The following is a 19,055-nucleotide window of genomic DNA, read 5'->3' as shown; positions in this document are numbered from 1 at the left end:
TCTCGTTTGGGGCTCTACTCAGCTCTTCCCAGGAGGGTGGCACGGTTCCCCCCCTTTTGGTGGTCCTCCTCGGGTCCTTGTACTCTGGGGCCTCTGGATATCTGGGGCCTGGATCTCCTCCATACGTGCTTCATACCCTGGTGGACGGGGCTATGGCTCCCCACACTCCCTAGCAGATCTTTACCTTTGGAATACAAGCATGCTGATCCACACAGGTGTACACACGGGTGTTCACAGACGTGGACTACACCTTTCTTGGCTGCTGCCTCAAAGCACATTGTGCGCTGTCTATCTTACGTGCTGCACAATATCGTTTAATATTTAGTATCTACTGCTAGCTAGTTTATTGTGATGGTGCTGATTTTTTTATTTATTATGTTGCTCTTTGTTGTTTGCGTTCTCTTCTGTTTTCTTTTCTCCATACAGGTGATCCAGGTGTTTTTATCTTTTTTTTTCTTTCTTCCCCCCCTTCTCACGGTCTCTTCTCCCCTTTGGTTTTCTTTCTCTCCCTCTCTTCCTTTCATTCTTTCTCCCTGTCCTATCCCCCAGTCATGTCTGTCCCGTTTGTAGCAACCGAAAATAAAATAAATTCATAATTATAATAAAGGTCAATCAAATGGACCAATATGGCAAGGCCACGATGATCCACTTGGTAAAATAAATCCGCTTGGCATCTTTCTTGGCCTGAAGACAACAATTCTGATGGCTAAAGATCCAAACGGGACACACAAAAAAAAAAAGAAAAAAAAAAAAAGAAATACCAAAAACCGGCAAGCTGGTTCGCGGACAGATTACCAAACTGATCCATTTTTATGGAGAGTAATGTGCAATACCTGATGCCTTTTAGTGGTGAATGATTTATTGAAATTATTTCCGATTATTATAACATATATTCTAATTCAGACTAGATTTGAAATATATATTTGAAAGTAAACAGCTTCGACCAAACAATATAACTAAAATTTGATTTCAGGTACAAAAACACGACGAATTGTTCAGCCCTAGTTGTCATTATCAGTTAGTAAAAGTTATTCCTCAGTTGCCCATGGTTTACAGTCTGCTTAAACAAGATTGAATCATTAGCAGAAGAAATTTCTCTTGCCACTGCCTGCAATTTTTAAATCACTGAAATGAATAGTTTTATTGCACTTTTCTGTAAATAAGTAAAATAGATTTTTTTTGTACACCACCTTTATTGTTATATCTATAGTGTCAATTCGAGATTTCAAATTGTTCCTTAGAAGTTTTATGGTTTATTTTCTTGTCGAAATTAAAAATCAGAGTATGTTTTGCTCTCAAGAGTTTGCTTTGTGAATGTTTGTGTAAATGTTTAGGAATTTAAAAAAACAAAACAAAATTTCAGTATTTGAAATTCAAAATGTTTATATACAATGTTATTGTTTAAATGTTAGGTTTTTTTTCTTGTTTTGCTAATGTATTTTAAAGATATGACAAAATAAAAACATTAAAAAAAAAGAACAAGAAAAAGCGCATATTGTTTGGTCACAATTTTCTATCTGTTTTTTGTCCTGTCTCAGTTTGTCTTGATTGCCAAATATGTCTTGACCTGTGTTCCCACTCAGTGAAGCCTGCAATTGCATGAAAAAGTAATATGTTGAGGAAAGAGAAGTCACTACTGAGTCAATATGCATATAATTGGCTTTTCTTAAAATTGTAAATCTTAGAACTTACATGCAGCTTTTAGTCTTATTTACTGTCCTAGCATAAAGTGCCAAGTATTTAAGCCCTAATTTTGTTGATCGTAGACTGCAACTTTTTTTTAAATATATGAAAGGTGTATGTGAAATATTTTTGCATGTTGTCTTTAGCAACATTCAATAAAACAGGGTATAATCAAAAGTACTGTTGTTTTTCCACATAGAGCATAAAAAACTGCAGAATTTGTGTCAGTAAGAACAAAAAGAGGGAAGAATTGTGACATCACTGAAAAATTTGATAGCTGGCCTGGCATAAAAACAAAATCAGCAAATGAGTTCAAAACAAAAACAATTGGACGACACGGACTCAGGCGCTGTCATTGTCCTGGGTGTGACCCAGTGTTTTGTGTTATTTGTAATCATTCCCAGTATTTAGTGTTCTCTGTGCCTCCCTTATGTTTGGTCTCTGTGCTTCTCAGTTGATCTGTCTCCCGTCAGTTGTAGCCCCAAGTCAAGGCCGCGTCACTGTGTTACGTTTCCTGTTTTACTTTGAAGGTCTGTGTCCTGCATGAATGTACTTCCCTTGGGTCTCATCATGTCTGATTTCACCAAGCTCTATTCCCCTATCTATGTCTCAGTCCCCTCGTTATTGCCCATTGTATTTAAGCCCTGTGTTTCTCTGTGTCAGGGTTGTGTGTGTGTGTGTGTGTGTGTGTGTGTGTGTGTGTGTGTGTGTGTGTGTGTGTGTGTGTGTGTGTGTGTGTGTGTGTGTGTGTCCCATCATGGCTATGTTTCTCTGCGTGTTTCCCCGTGAGTTTAGTTTATTCTTTTCCAGTTTAGTTTAGTTTTGTGTTGTATGCCATTTCCTTTGCCTGCAATAAAGCTGTAGTTTTTGAGTTCATCCCTCGTGTCCAGGAGTCTGCATTTTGGGTCCAACTCCTGCCTGCACAGCCGAATCTTGACAAGGACAGACTGGAATCACAAGTTAACTGTTCTTTTATTTACACAAAAACACCAGGTGCAGAATATATACAGGTGGGAGGGAAAGCCAGGGGTTCCAGTGGTCTGCGGGGTAGGGTCGGGGGAGAGAAACAAATCATTGTCACTCATTCTCTCCGCTTGAGAGATCCACACGCACGACACTCTTTCCACAGTTTGAGATGTCTAAGCACAGTTAGTTACATACACAAGCACACTAGAATTCACCAAGCTGGATTTACACTAACTTATCAAACTCAATAGTCCAGCAACAAGGAGATCAGAGCCACTGCCTTAAGTAGTGGCCAGAGAACAAGATGAATCACCAGTGTGTGCTTAGGAGCAGGTGCGTGGGCCAAAAGGGAAAGCTCGCAATGAGCTCCACCCAGGCAGAGTGATGAAAGAGAGGGGGAGGGCGAGCACAACCAAAACAAAGGCTTGGAAAGAGGGCACACCGGGCTGGAGCATACAGGCTTGACTTGGGACACATGGAAAATATTGGAAATGCATATATTGCATTTTTGGTCTCCCAGAAGATGGCCCCGACCAGGTAGGAAGGTGCGAGAATGAGTCCGGGGTCTTCCTCCTCCTCTGTGGTGTTGAACTGCTGGGAGAGCGCATCCGGTTTCACGTTCCGTGATCCTGGTCTGTAGGTGAAAGAAAAGTCAAAACAGGTGAAAAACAAAGCCCACCAGGCCTGCCTGGAGTTGATACGTGTGAATGACCAAAAGTATTCCAAGTTTTTGTGGTCAGGCCATACAATGAATGGTTGTGCGGCCCTCTAGCCAGTGCCTCCATTCCTCCTATAAAAGTTTAATAGCCAACAGCTCCCAGTCCCCGATGTCATAATTATACGTTGTGGGGGAGAATTGGCGAGAGAAAAAGGCACATAGGTGGAGCTTGTCATCCTTTTGTTGAGACAGGACCGCCCGCACCCCAGAGTTAGACGCATCCACCTCCACAATAAACTGCTGTAGGATGGGAGCTGTAGAAAACCTCTCTTTCAGCTGAGTGAAGGCTTGCTAAGCCGCTCTGTCCCACTGACATGGAACTTTTGGTGAGGTTAGTCTGGTGAGTGGAAGTGTGATCTTACTAAACTCTCTGATAAAATGCCGGTAAAAAAAAAGCTAAAGCTGCTGGTGATCGGAGGGTTCGCGCCACTACACCACTGCATGTACCTTTACTGGATCAGGTTTCAGATTCCCTTGCTCAATGATGTGACCCAAAAAAGCCACAGAGTTCACATGGAATTCACATTTCTCCCCCTTCACAAAAAACCTATTTTCCAAGAAGTGAGGGAGGATTTGCCTCACGTGAACCTGATGTTCAGCAACTGCCTTTGAAAAAAAGAAATCCCATGCTACCACAGGGGAAGATGAAGAGCGGATGATGCCTGTCGTGAGTGATTCAGTTATGTATTTGTCCATTCCTTCACTCTCGGGCTGAGAGAGGCTTAATAAACAACTGGAGGGAAGTGGGGCTCCCGCCCAGCGGGATAGGTCTGGTGTTTCTGATTATTTGACTTTTTTGGGGGGCGAGGCAGGCGGAGTAGCATCTCACAGGCAGTTCAAATGGTGATCAGTCATCTGAATTAACAATGAAAGAACAACAAGAAGAAAGAATGTCTTCATTTACCTGCAAAACCAGAACTTAATTTTTAATCATTTTTAAATCCATCTTAACCTAATCCAAATATTGTATTTAGGAAGAACATCCTCCTGAATAACTTATTCTGAGGTTTTATGAAAATACTAGATAGTTTAATGCAGTTTAGTGCAGGCTAAGCTGATTAATTTGCAGTTCTGTGATGAAGTTTGTCTAACTGGCTGTCATTGCTGTGAATTTCCATGTAACAATGTATCAGACATCAATCTAAATTTAAGCTGATGATCCACCTTTATATTTGCATCATACTATTCAGGGGTTGGAACTCAGCCTTGATAGCTCATGTAATATTTGCTTGTATCTTGTTGAATTCCAGTGTGTAAATCCACAATCAGGAGTGAATCCCAGATCAGCGAAGATCAGCTGATCACATACTGTAAAATTCTACTGGACATCCCAAAACAATTTATTGTGACTTAGTTTAAGGTCATTTTGATTTTTTTTTTTCTTTACACTACAGCGCCACACCAGGCATCTCCCATTTTCACCTCTGGACTTCCAGGTCATATTTGGCACAAATGTTTCTGAACATATGCCGCCCACTTGGTTATGGTGTTCCATGTATGCTATGTCTGCTAGCATCTTGAACCCTGCTGTTATGTGCTGGATTGTCTCGGGGACATCTTTACACAGCCTGTACCTGGGGTCTTGCCTGGTGTGGAAGACCCCAGCCTCTGTGGATCTTGGGCTCAGAGCTTGTTCCTGTGCTGCTATGATTAGTGGCTCTGTGCTGTCTTTCAGTCCAGCTTTGTCCAGCCAGGATTTCTGGATGTCAGCCACTTCCTCTATCTGCTAGTGGTACATACTGTGGAGGGGCCTGTCCTTCCATGATGGCTCCTGCTCTTCCTCCTCTGGTTTCTGGTATTCACTGAGCACGCAGTTGGTTGGGGCTATCTTCCTTATGTATTTGTGGATGATCGTTGTCTCATCCTGGACTGTGGTGCTTGACACTCACTAGGGCATGGCCTCCTTTTTTCTGCTTAGCATCCATCTAGCTTTAGGGTGCTGGACTTGGGGTGAAACCCTCCATGCAGGGTTAGGAGTTTCCTGGTCTTGATGTCAGTGGCTTCTATCTCCAGGCCATCTTATTATCCCAGCAGGGTACCTGATCACGGGCAGATTGTGTTGGGGAGTAACGGAATACATGTACCGGCGTTACGTATTTAAAATACAAAAAGTAATTGTAACTGTATTCCGTTACAGTTGCCATTTAAGAAGGTGATATTCAGAATACAGTTACTTTGTTGAAATAAATGGATTACACAGCGGTCTTTTCCCATTTCATATGTTAGCCTATGCTCTCTCTATTTTTGGTAATTCCACGCCGGTGGAAACCCAAACTAAACACACATTAAGAGGCTCTAATGCCTGTGTTTCAATCTCACAGCCCATGTCACCTCTACTTGTTTTTTTGTAAAAAGTTTTTTGTTATAATGTATATTGTATATAATGTATATTGTAATAACATGATATTATGTTGTTCAAATGTGAAAAGTATATTGTGAGAACAATAAAGTTTTCATATTACATGTGATATAGCTCTATTTTTCTTTTGCCTGGGTGGGAGCTCTACGCTTTCGTAATGTTTCGCTTTGAAACCAGACTGAAATGTTTCTGAGATATCGTTAATTTCCAGTAGAGCCTGGAACTGAAGGAAGACATTTTTTTGCAGGATTTTGGACAGGAAGGAGAGTTTAGAGATTGGTTTAAAATTTGAGAACACTGCTGCATTGAGATTTGTTTGTTTTGTTTTGGGTTTTTTTGAGAAATGGGTTCACTATGGTATGGTTAAGATCGGCTGGGATGGTTTTAATAATGGTTAAAACTTTAGGTCCAATAGTGTCAAAGACACTATTATCTTTGACATTATTAAAAGAGAGAGGGGATAATAGTGTCACAGGACATTCACAGACACATTTACACCTAACATCCTTCTAGAAAAAGACTGAGTTAATTTGCCCTTTCCACTTCCACAAAAACAGTCTATAAAGCAATGTCATCTTGTTGTTATTAATACATTGTTTGTAATATATAGCACCTTTTCACCAAAGCAATCGTCAGATAAGATATTCATTTTTGACAATCTAAGACTTTTTTCAGTATTATGAATATGTTCTCATAAATTATAAAGTCTAAGGAGCTTAGAAAGAAAAGCATCTGGACTTCTTTAAGTTGCTTGAAGACATTTCACCTCTCATCCGAGAAGCTTCTTCAGAGTCCCAGATTTAAGACCAATGGGAGTGTCCCCCATGGGTGTAAAGGGAATCAAAACTGGATTATAGATGGCAGACAGTTGTAGACCGTGTCGTAAGCCACCGCCTCTGTTTACCCTCTGCTTTACCCTCTGTTTACCCTCTTTGAACAGAGGCGGTGGCTTACGACACCAATTGTCTGCCATCTATGATCCAGTTTCTAGATCCCGTGCCTATGCACATCCTGGTTCTTCTGACCTCAGGAGATCACATGATAGGGTGGGGCTTGGTTTCACAATGAGTTCACCCGAAACTTTGGCTGATTGTGACCAACACCTGTTTTCACACCTTGGCTCATGTGATTAGGTAGAGGATCAATAGGGGGTCCATGTCCATCTTAGGGGATACTCCAATAGGGCTTGACTCTGGGACTCTCCACCATTTGACCCAGGAATGAGAGGTGAAACATCTTCAAGTCCAGACGCTTTTCTTTCCAAGGTCCTTAGACTACGATGACCTGGATGGCTGAGAACCCCCACAGACATAAACGATATTCGCTCCTCCAGGAGAAAGCTAAGTACCCCAAAGAGAGAGTGGCTCTTTCTGCTGCCACACAGAGGTCTCTGGACAGGAAAAAGAAGTAAGAAATTAAAGGGAAACACATGTTTTTATGGCAATGCTTTTTAGATCGAGTGATTAGTGGTGTATGTGGTACTGGAGTTGGTGAGTCTCCAGCACAGACTAGGAAGATGCAGCAGAAGCCAAAATGCCCCACTACCAACAAATATGATATTACTTCATTATTACTTTTAATTGATTCAAAATTTCACTTGATGTTATTTCTAAATGATTGTCCTCAAAAGTTATTTACATACATTCATTACTCCTTTCCTAGAGTCTTGAAGCCAAGCCAAAGACAACATGTTTGTGCCTCAGGACAGCTTAACCGTCAGGAGCAAGTCTGTACCGGTACAGATTGTAAAACATCTATTATAACACACCCATTGCCTGAAGTCATTCTTTCTCAGTACATTGTCCACCGAGGTTTCAATATTTTTTATTATAATTAATTATAATTATAACATAATTTGTCACATATTAATAAAAGTAGCAGTCTTCAGACACAACCTGCTTTCGACGTATAAATAAAGATCTTTGTTTACACACTGGCATGCTGTTACATTAATTGTAAGGGGCAAGTTTGTACTTGTCCAGTAATTATTGTACCAGTATAGTACCAGTAAACATTGTAGTCATTCTTTCTTAGCTCAGTGTCCGCAAAACTTTAAACATTTTTTGTTTTTTATAGATAATTAATTACAGTTCTAACATTATTTTAGTCACATATTCATAAATGCAGCAGTCTTCAGACGCACCCTGCCTTTAATGTATTTAAAGTCATGCCCTAACTGGAGTTTTTACTCTTTTAATGCAAACCTTTCACCACTAAGACTTTAGTCAATGCTGCTAACCACACGATGGTCCTTGAATTAGCTTTGAAAATTCACATGAATGAACTGTTGCTCACCGAGTAGAGCCGTATTGTGAGAGGGTCACCATGGCTATTAGCCAGGCCAGCTTCTGGGAGAATGGTTCTGGCCCGTTTTTTTGTTTACAGTGTGATGATGTGAGGGGAGCCGCGGTGGAGCAATGGACTCCAGGATGAGATGGGGATAGGAGGGTTCTCCTCTTCTGCCTGGGACGAGGCTGGTCTGGAGCCTGCTCTGAAGGAGGAATTTCGGTCCTGCTTGTGAACACCTAACAAACATTTATCCTTTGTTGTGGGACAGTTACATTGTGGGACAGGGTGGGAGTTTAGCGAGCATAGAACATTGTGTTTTATATGTTTTTTTGAAATTGGGATTATTTATTTCTGGGGATTTTAGTACCTTGACAACATTTTATTGCTTGTTTTTAGAATTGTTTTTCATTCTTCCTCCCTGGTTTGGAAATAAGCTGTTTCTGATGAGACTTACATCATCTATGTGCCCTGGGTTTCTGACTCGCGCACTCTCCCCTTGTATCTAAAGAACCAGCCTCTATAGTAAGACATTCGCACCAGCGTGTCTACATATTCACGAACAAAAACATCACAGTGCTGTTGGTTTGACTGTTGCCACTCGCCAAAATAATTTGTGTCAACAACTGATTGTCAATGAAGGAAAAAATAAGTAGCTATAGTTAAATGTAAGTCAAAAGAAACTAAATTGAAAACACTTAAAAACAGTTGTGTACCTAATTACTCTGGCTTTGTTATCTGTCATGTTTTAGTGATGCATATATTTAATATCAACTGCTTATAGCTGTAAGTTCAGTTTTATACAGACAGTCAGACAATTTAGTTGTGGTCAAAATACAATATTTAAGTGTGTATGATTTATTCATTGCATTTTTTTTTTCTTCAAGGGCTTTAACTACCAGATGCATGCTTAATCATCAAGGTAAGTAAATCCCAAATGTACTGTTTGGGAAAACCTGCAGTCAGTTGAGACTGAAGAAGTCACTTGGATGAGTGACAAAACATTTGTCTCACTGAAAACACTACGCGCAGATGAACACAATCAGCCTTTTGGGCTATAGTTACCAATTTGTACATTGTTTCCTTCTTTATCTATGCTGAGTTTTCAGTTCTCTGAGTCATATCAAAGTGTTTTAGTACTTGGTTTTAATGACTTATGAAAAGGAAAAAAGATACAATCTCTGACATCTATTCTGATTATTTTTTCATAAACTATAAACTACATTCACTCCTACAGGAGAAAGCTAAGTGCCCCAAAGAGAGAGTGGCCCTTTCTGCTGCCACACATCGGTCTCTGGACAGGAAAAAGAAGTAAGACAAGAAATGGAAACACATGTTTTGCATTAATGCTGTTGAGATCCAGTGATCAGTGGTGTATTTGGACTTCTTTAGGGTTGGTGAATCTCCAGCACAGACTAAAAAGATGCAGCAGAAGCCAAAATGCCCCACTACCAACAGGTGTGAAACACAGCTGTGGGATGTTATTACTTTTTGGTTCATTTTGTGTTTCCCTTTATGCAATTTCCAGATTATATTCTCCAGAGGCTATTTACATACATTCAGCATTCCTTTCCTAGAGTCTTGAAACCAAGCCAAGGACAAACGGTTTGTGCCCCCAGGACAGTTTAACTGTCAGGGGCAAGTCTGTACTGGTCCAGATTGTAAACCAACTTTATAACACGACCATTTCCTGAAGTCATTTTCTAGATAATCCTTCTTTCTAAGCTCATTGCCCACCAAGGTTTAAACTGTTTTTTCTATAATTAATTATAATTCTAACATCATTTGTCACATATTCACATAAAATGTCACATAAAAGTAGCAATTTTCAGGCACAACCTTGTTTCAACGTATAGACAAAGATCTGTGTTTACACTCTGGCATGCTGTTACATTAATGTAGCTTCACACAACCACAGATGCACAGCAGGCATTCAGTGTGGACTTTGTTTCAGAAATGACTGAAGAATAAGAAATTGATGGGACCAAGAAACAATATAAGACATTTATATAAAAAGTATTTCTGTAATATTGTGTGAATTGATGCGTGCACTGCAGCACCACGCTGATTTCATATTTGTGCACTTGTAGCATTCAGTGTTGAGTTTTTTCTCCCACACTGCCATGTGTGTCTTTTAAACGATGTTTGATTTAATTTAAAATGTCAGATTGTTTTTTCTTTTTAGTTTTAGGTCAACTTACGGCATAAGTCTATATACGAGCTTCTTTTCTGTTGTTTGCTTCACGACCCGGTAAACATGTTTAACATGGTATTAAACAAGTGTTCCACCCCAGCCTAGGCAACCGGCGTGCAACACAGAAAAAAAAAATGAAAAAAAAAAAATACTACTACGGTTCTCCACCAAAATCCCAAAACGAAAGTATCGACAGCTATTTACATCAAAGCAAAATAGGACATTTATTTACATCAAAACACCAAACTATTTACAACCGGGGGGGGGAAGATCGCGACCATGACAAACTGAAACACAGGGCTTAAATACATAGAAGGAGCAATCAGGGAATGGACAACAGGAGGGAAACACAGCTGGGGCAAATCAGAACTGACGAGACAAGGAAGCGTAAATTGAACACACTGAGATAAGACAGACTTTCAAAGTAAAGCAGGAAACACATAACAGTCACGCCTAAAACAAAACACTGACAACACCGAATCGTAACACAAGGGTCCTACTTAGATATTTAATTCTGGCCTATGATAAGGTAATAAAGCCACATATGAACAGTGGTCATGTTTATTTTTCAAAAATCTCTAAACATCATTTACTGTATTTACACATCCTTTTTTCTTTTTTTTTTAAGGAACGACACTAAAATTTGAATTGACTCTGAATAGCAGCACAAATCCAGAGTGAAGAAGGAGGCCAAACAGATTTTTCAGGCATATTTAAAGTAATAAGACTAATTATAATCATTTTTATGTAGCAGGATACAAACATTCTTGAGCAAATCAATCTGTATTACATTCAATAGACTTGCACACATTGCAACATTAAACAGAATAAGTCTCATCAGCCATTACACAATAATCTGAGGTAATATGAAGCTTTATGATCTGTTATCTCAGTAATAGCAATCTGTATCAGGATGCAGTAAACCACATTGATCCACTCACCCCGGATTTTTAGCGTTAATTCACAAAATGTTTATGTGTCACAATAATTTGCATTTCAGTTTGAATAGAGGTAAACTGACATGTATGATAAATACGTAGTGAATACAAAGTTGGGAAAGGCAAGCTTTTGGCTGTTTACAAATCACTCCATAATTTCCTCCATATACAGATAATACACATACAGTACTGAGTGATATAATCCTACATTACACTGGCTACATTATGTCCACACTGTCACACCAAAAGAAAACGTAAGCCACAGATCTCGCACACATATGAACAAAATGACTCCAAACTCCTTTGAAAAAACTTCATCATCATTCATTTTTCCAAGATTTTCACTGTAGTAAAAACAGCCATGTGCCATGATATACAAGACAGAGAAAGCACCTTAGCTGTGCTGGAACTTTAATATCTTTCATATGAGTTTGGTAAAGGCACCAGCCAACCATTCACATACATGCATTTACACCTAACATCCCTCAAGAAGAAGGCTTTGAGCTGAGTTGTCCTTTCCACTTCCACAAAGATATTCCTTGATGCACGTTTGATATAAAACAGCTGGACCACAATGACTGAAATAGCCGAGCACACACAGTTGGATGTGCAAACACAGTTCTCTTTAAACCTGACGATGAACTGTATTTCTCCATAGCAGCCATTCTTGAGTTTTATGACACAGTCTCTTGTCTCTTCATGGTTTACAGAGTAAACAGTATTTCTGTTGATGAAGCTGTCAAAGGCTTCCACTGATCTGAATGAAACAGGTCGATTTAAGAGCTCTTCTATTGCTAGTTTTATGGATCGTGTGATATCCAGATGCCGTGAATTTCCAAGCAGATTGTAACAATCAGTGGTTTCATTTACTGGTGAAATGCTGGCTAACGGAGAATTTCCGTTAGAAACAAGGGAGCGAAGGTGACTCGGCAGGCGCTGCCAACGGAGAAACTTGTCTTCAATTTTTTGAGGATTGTAGTTTATGTTGCTAAGCAGTGCCCTTAAATTTGCACTGTTCCTCTCAAAACTGAATGCTGATGTTGCCCAGAGAGGCCCCCAGTTACGCACACAGTCAGCTAAGTGGATCAACTGATGGCAGTTGAATGAAATGTTTTCTTCACCATAGAGTTCTTCCATGTTTCTAATAAAGAGTACCAAGTTCTCATGGGCCAGCTGAAGGTCATTTTGGGAGACTGATTCTTGTAGCAGAATGTGAATGCTGATCGACAAACAAAAAAAATGTTGGAGAAATGAAGGCTGAAGGATGCCTGGTAGGACACTAACAGCATAAAATAAAAGGAAAGCTCGCCACTCAGATGCTTTCCAAGTGTCCCGACCCTTCAGTGACTGTAGAGATCTGCTCATTTCTGATGGAGGCTTTAACATTCGGAGATAAGAGTCCATCTGTGAAATCTGTTGACCTACATACCAGTCTTTCTTGGAGTTCTCTGAGTTCAGCCACAATCCAATAAGTTGCTTAGTCACACCAACTAAAACTGAGTGCATATATTCGGGTACAAATCCAAACACAATGTCAAACAAAGGAAGTCTGGAAAGTAAGGACATTCCTTTTACACCATACTCTGAGGTGTTTTCAACAAACATATTTTTTGATCTTGATGCTTGTTTAGTTTCATCATATCGATATGACCTCACAGATCCAGAGCCCTTTGGTACCACTGTGCCAGGGTGTAAACACCAGTCACAACCATATTCTCCATTGAATTGTTTGCAATTCCGGAGAAGTGGCCTCGCCACAGCGTCAGAGGAGCAAACCAAGCAGAAGACTTTTGATGAATGAAGAGTGCCTCTGCTGTCTCTCCACTGAAATGGATTTTGGGCTAAATCACAACATTCATCCACAAATGGTTTCAGAAATGTGTTCATATGAGGTTTTCCTTGGCCAAACCAAAATCCAGCAACTATCATATTTTCCTGTCTTTGTGTGTAAGGAAGTTCATTAATAACAAACTGAAGGGGCCAAATTGAGTATCTGGTGGTGCTAAAAATTGGTACTTCATCAAAATTCCATGTCAGTGTGAGATCATCTGCAGCTAGTTTACCCTCTCTGAGGAGATTCTGGTACATCATCCCATCCATCACATCTTTGATGTTATCATGCTCATCTTTAACTGTTTTAGGTAACAACTCAGTGCTGTAGTTCTCAAGGATACCTTTCAGAAGGTCTTTCAGGGATGAGTACAGAAAGAAGTTTCCATTTTGAATGCTGCTTGCTTTATTGAACACTGAGGCACAGTGAGAACAACAAGAATCAGGATTGTTTCCCATGAAGTTTTTACACTCTTGACAGTAAAACATTGTAAATGTGGTTGGACTTTGTCCTTGTGTCACTGTTGCCCAGGAGCAAATTGGTTCATTACTCTGAAAAGACAAACAAACATGTGTTTTATATACACAAATAATATTGGGATAACAACATGACTTGAGGAGAAACATCAATATTCCTTCTTACTGTGTCACTGCCTCTGTCAACTGCTGAAGCAGACTCCAACTGAAATGGAAAAATGTTGTGGTCCTGCATCTAAAACAAGGCCAAAACATCAGCCAGGCCTACCGATACTCTTAATATTTCATATTCACGTGATGAAGGTGCATTTCAGATATTTATATTAAACTAATTTGAAGCAGTTTGAATTTGTTAGCTTCATTATTTATTGCTCCTCTTATTGCAGCATTATGGAGACAAAATGTTTGTCTTCAGATAAAATCATTGTAAATCACTGGATCTTCAACCAGTTTAAAAATATTGTTTCTGACTTCATTTCTTACCGTGTCTTTGCCATCTGTTGTGTCAGACGCTGAAGAAGATTCCAAATGTTGAGGAAAAATGTTTGGCTCCTGCGTGAAAACAAATACCAAATAATTATCCAGACAAGGCACAGGCCTTCATGTTGTTTACTCACAGTTTGTGAAAAACAGTTGAGCTGTGTTGGAGAATTCTGCAGAGGACTTAGGTAAACAGCTAACCTGGTTCACTTTGCTCATATTGACACCTGTTTTACTCTAAAGATATGAGTCCTTGAATCAATCAAAATGTATTTTTATTAGTGCTGTCAGCATTAATCTCTTTAAAATGACGTTAAAGCCATAATGTCATTTTAACAATATGGCACAAGCTTGTTATTGTTTAGTGGCGTCCAGCTCCACGCATGGGGAGCTCCGCGGTAACCAGCTAACGTAGATTTGCTGCGTTAATGCGGCTATGGTGTCAGGACGTCAAGTCTGACATCCTGTCAAGTTCAGGGTTCATTTTAAGATTATAATCATGACCTATAGGGCCCTGCACGGTGTAGCTCCAACTTACATCAGTGATCTCCTTCTGCGTTATCGCCCCAGCAGGTCCCTGAGGTCTTGTGACCAGCGCTTGCTGGTTTTCCAGCATACAAGGTTAAAAACAAACAGTGACAGAGCGTTTGTATCAATGGCTCCCAGACTCTGGAACTCGCTCCCTTTGAGTTCGAGATCTGTGGACTCAGTCATTTCATTTAAAAAGTTATCTGTTTAAACTTGCTTTTGGTTGCTTTTGTTTGTTTGAGGTTGTATGTCCATTTCTGCTTGTGTGAAGCACTTTGTGATTTTATCTTGAAAGGTACTATTTAAATAAAATTTTACTTACTTACTTTACTTAAGGAGATTAACGCTGACAACATTAATTTTTATATAATAACATGATGACATTAATAACAAAAATGATCAAAGATTAATAACTCAGTAATGAACCATGTTCAGGCACAATGAGATCATACCATTTCTGGATTGTTCTCTTGCTCTGCGCTTGTTTCCATCATGTCAGCAGAATCATCATTTGTTCTATTCAAGTCCTGCAGTGGTGAGGGATAAATTTAAGATGTATTTCGTATAATAAAAGAAGTGTGATCAATTTTGTTATATTGATACCTACCAGTGTGAAATGCATTACATGCACAGTAAATGTTACATTAAATACATTATCTTGTACTCGAGTATTGCGAGGTTATTTTTCTGAATGTCACAGCGCTCACACACAACCTCCACTCTGATGCATTGCATACACTATTAATCTACTGATCTTCACCGCCATTTTTTTTTTTTATAAAAAAAACCCTCAGTATATTTAAACTTTTATGGCTTTATGTTCCAGGATTTTTTTGTAACATTTAATAAAACATTACCTGTAAGTATTCTCTGAGTCTCCTTTTAAACTTTACTCTTGGTCCAATTTTTGGAATCAAAGTATTGATTCTGCCTGACTCGAGACTTAGGAAAGCTTCTTTGTCAATACCCTCCTCTGCAACAAAACGAAGTATTCCAATTGAAATTAGACAAACAAATATCAATATGGCATTACAGTACAGCAGTAGTTTATGAAGGACCAAAACCAAACTATAATAAAATACCTTCAAATCTGTGAATCAGCTCACTGAGATGCCATTCAGTTAATTTTTCCTGGACAAAATGACATGTCTCCATCTACAGAATCAAAACAAACACATCACACATTAATGAAACAATAGACCTGCTGATATAGAATAAAAAATAGCTGCCTTACCTGTAAGTAATCTTTGAGTCTCTTTCTAAACTTTACTCTTGGTCCAATTTTAGGAAACAGTAAATTAATTCGGATTGAATCTCCAAGGTTTAGAAACGTCTCCTTGTCAATGCCTTCATCTGAAATAATGCCAACAACAAAATAAAATATTCAAAAGTCAATCTAAAATATTCATGAAGCTAACACTGCAAAACATTAATATTCATCAACTTTGAATATGAAAGACTTTTTTTATTGTAAGTCATAAATCACAGGAATATCCAGACCGACTTCTGAATCAGTAAATTTCGATGCTGTTCTAGTGCCATTACAGATACAACAATTTCCATTAAAGAATAATAATAAACTCATACCTTTAAATCTCTGCATGAACTCACTGAATCCCCATTCAGTTAGTTTGTCCTGGACAAATCCAGATGTCTCCATGGAATTTGCTGTGGGGACAATCAGCAATAACTGATTTATTCATATTTAAAGTATTATTCACTAAATAAGATCATTTACTTTCCTTTGTGGTTCTGAAGTGTCAGAGGTTTACGTTTCTATTTATCTCAATAACCCTTTTCATGTGACAACAGGAGGTAAATGTTTTTGTCTTTTAGCTGAATTGAACTCCTGCAACTTTTGCGACTTCATGTCACTCTGTAGAGTTCATCTAAATATCTAAAGTTTCCAGTTTAGTGAAATGTGTTTACACTGATACAAAGGTTTAAGTTTTATTTTTCATTTGATTTCATTTGATTTGGAATAATATGATTTTTACAGAGCCAAAGTTTTTTAAGGGGCAAAAAATGTGAAATTAGCAGGAAACTGTTGTTGCAAACATACTGACATTTTCACAAAAACATATTCTAAAAGATCTCATTAGATCTTATTAATTTCAGCGTTGATAGTTTACATACACATAATGTGCTACAGGCACCGTTTCAAAACGTTTTAGTCTCCAGATGTCATTTACATAAAACGTATTTGTGATATCTTGTTTAATCTCTCCACTCACCTTTGCTGTCATCAACATGTTGACAAAAGCATGCATTTTTGTCATTGGCACTAAAACTATAGAGACTAAAGACCTGAGACTTTACCATCAGCATACTTTTTTCTTCATACAAGGAAGCAAAAGCAACTGAACTACTCTAACCTTCATTTCTTACTTAATAGTCAACAGGAATAAAAAAAAAAAAACAATAGGAAGGACATTGTCAAGACTGACAGGCAGGAGTAGTGTTGGCCGTATGACACTGATGCTCCCACACAAGCTTCAAACTCAAAGTTACATTTTCCTTGAACCACTATTTCAAAGGTTGCTTCGGTGTGGAAAATCACATGTCCCATGTACATGATCACTCCCCACCCTAGTTACTGAAACATGCGCTACCATCCCAACACATCCTGTTTCCCCTAGGACACCTTCATCTACCTGCTACATTACATAAGTTTACAGAATCAACTGACCAATCACAAGCCACCCCTTCTGAGCCTCTATCTCTCCAACGCCAGATCTCTCGTGCAAAAAACGGATGACCTGGAATTACAACTAGTGGGAAATCGCTATGTTCGTGACTGCTGTGCCTTGATCATCACTGAAACCTGGCTTCACCCGGGAATACCCAATGCTAGCGTGCAGCTAGCAGGCCGCACTCTGCTCCGCTGGGACAGGACAAAGGACTCCGGTAAGAGCAGGGTGGGAGGGCTCTGTATTTACGTGCATGAAAGCTGGTGCAACAACGGGACAATTATAAACAGTCACTGCTCCCCGAACCTCGAGTACATGTCGGTAAGATGCCGGCCTTTCTTTCTACCGAGAGAGCTAACAGTAGTGATCATCACGGCTGTGTACATTCCACCCGATGCCAATGTAATCACGGCACTCTCTATCCTGCTGAACACCATTAACAAATAGCAGCGGGCCCACCCGGACGGTGTTCACATTATCGCAGGTGATTTTAATAAGGCCAATATAAAGACTGTACTCCCAAGGTTCTATCAGCATGTCAAATGTCCCACCAGAGGACACTATTTATTACATATTACTTATGTCTTGTATATTGTATATTTTATATATATATATGTTTTTCCCTTTGTTAATACTGTCCATATGTACATAGCGCTGCAGAATTGTACCCCCCCAGCATGTTTACACTGAGCAGGAGATGCTCTGTATCTCATTGTACAACTGTATAGTGACAGTGTCTCATTCTGAGTGGAAGGTTTTTCCTTCTTTAAGTTGAGTTACCACTGCCAGTCTCCTTACGATCCTAACTGAACCCAACAAGAGGAGATTCTGAAATATTGTTTTTTTCCTTGACCTTGGATGACAGATTACTGTGGATTTGACTGATTTTGACTACTCAGTTAAAAATGGTGACACAAAGCAGGAATAAGTGTGAGGATTTCATATATGTGTGTACCTGACTGTGATCCTGCTGCACAGTTGTCTTGTCGTTTAGGAGATGGTTGACATTCGTCGAACTCAAGTTCTGACTTTCTTTTTCCTATTTGGATTTAAACAAAATAATACAATTTAAAAAGAAAATCTGAATATTGAAACTTCTGATTATGGTGTATTTTAGATGTTGCAAAAATAATACTGTGAAAATAAATAAATAAATTAGATGTATTAAAATGAGAGTGAGATACATTTTTCTCACCTTTTTCACTTATGGATGGCAAATCCTGTGGAAGCATATAAATATTCAACTTTCACATGAAGTTAAATTATTATAAATTGTACATGTATGCATAATTGAATTTATAGAAGAAATCATTGCTCCTGTACAGAAACAATTTGTTCTTTAACAAACTGTCAAAAACTTTCACATGCACTTTTTAAAATGTACACACTTATATGTACATATATTCTCAGCTAGCACAGTGATTAAAAAAAAAAGGAAAACTTTTGCATTCTTGCCTCTCAGTAAACATGATCCCATGAGTCAATGTTTCTGCCTAATTCAGCACCAGTGACACAGACCTAGAGACCAGTTGGTGACCACCCCATCCCTGGCAACCACCAGCTGTTAGGGTAAAATGTGTATTCCAACATCAGGCAACTACATCAGTTGTTTAGTGGTTTTTAATAATTATGGTGGATGGTGGATCAAACTGCTAAATCAGAATGAATTTTCATGACCTGTAAGTGTTTGGGGGATTTTCTTTTCTTTGGATTATTAATTAAAACCAAGGACAGAAAACATATAATGAGAAGTCTGTATCACATCTACTTGTAGTTTAAATATAGTAACTGCACAGTATCCCTTTTACAGTTAACACAAAGGGGTTATGATATATTCGGGATATTTGTTTCAATCACAATAAATGTTATTATGACACTTGAAAGCAGCAGCACTTAGATAGACGGC

General features: G+C 38.9%; 2 protein-coding genes across 2 annotated transcripts in view; one reads left to right on the top strand and one right to left on the bottom strand.

Moving 5' to 3' along the window:
- The window catches only part of ccp110 (centriolar coiled-coil protein 110), a 664,638-nt gene that overhangs the window by 498,860 nt on the left and 146,723 nt on the right, over positions 1–19,055 (top strand). The gene's annotated exons all lie outside the window — the stretch shown is intronic.
- Positions 10,406–18,396, bottom strand: LOC145428253 (uncharacterized). Its single transcript, XM_080300261.1, has 10 exons — positions 18,345–18,396; positions 18,105–18,188; positions 16,047–16,127; positions 15,694–15,812; positions 15,542–15,614; positions 15,317–15,432; positions 14,912–14,986; positions 13,935–14,003; positions 13,618–13,686; positions 10,406–13,526 (listed from the first exon to the last, which is right to left on the bottom strand). Exons 1-10 carry the CDS (start codon positions 18,379–18,381, stop codon positions 11,556–11,558), a joined length of 2,694 nt encoding a protein of 897 aa, XP_080156387.1. The 5' UTR covers positions 18,382–18,396; the 3' UTR covers positions 10,406–11,555.

Source organism: Astatotilapia calliptera, chromosome 4 (genome assembly GCF_964374335.1).
Source record: "Astatotilapia calliptera chromosome 4, fAstCal68.1, whole genome shotgun sequence".
NCBI classification, from domain to species: domain Eukaryota; kingdom Metazoa; phylum Chordata; class Actinopteri; order Cichliformes; family Cichlidae; genus Astatotilapia; species Astatotilapia calliptera.
This window is presented reverse-complemented; position numbering and strand designations above follow the sequence as displayed.

What these genes read in the sequence shown, in the direction of transcription:
- LOC145428253 (XM_080300261.1), bottom strand. Translation starts at nt 18,381, where the DNA reads ATGCTTCCACAGGATTTGCCATCCATAAGTGAAAAAG. An exon ending in GACTCAAAGATTACTTACAG is followed by an intron (nt 15,615 to 15,693) that starts GTAAGGCAGCTA and finishes TTGATTCTGTAG; the next exon opens with ATGGAGACATGTCATTTTGT. An exon ending in GCTGATTCACAGATTTGAAG is followed by an intron (nt 15,433 to 15,541) that starts GTATTTTATTAT and finishes GTTTTGTTGCAG; the next exon opens with AGGAGGGTATTGACAAAGAA.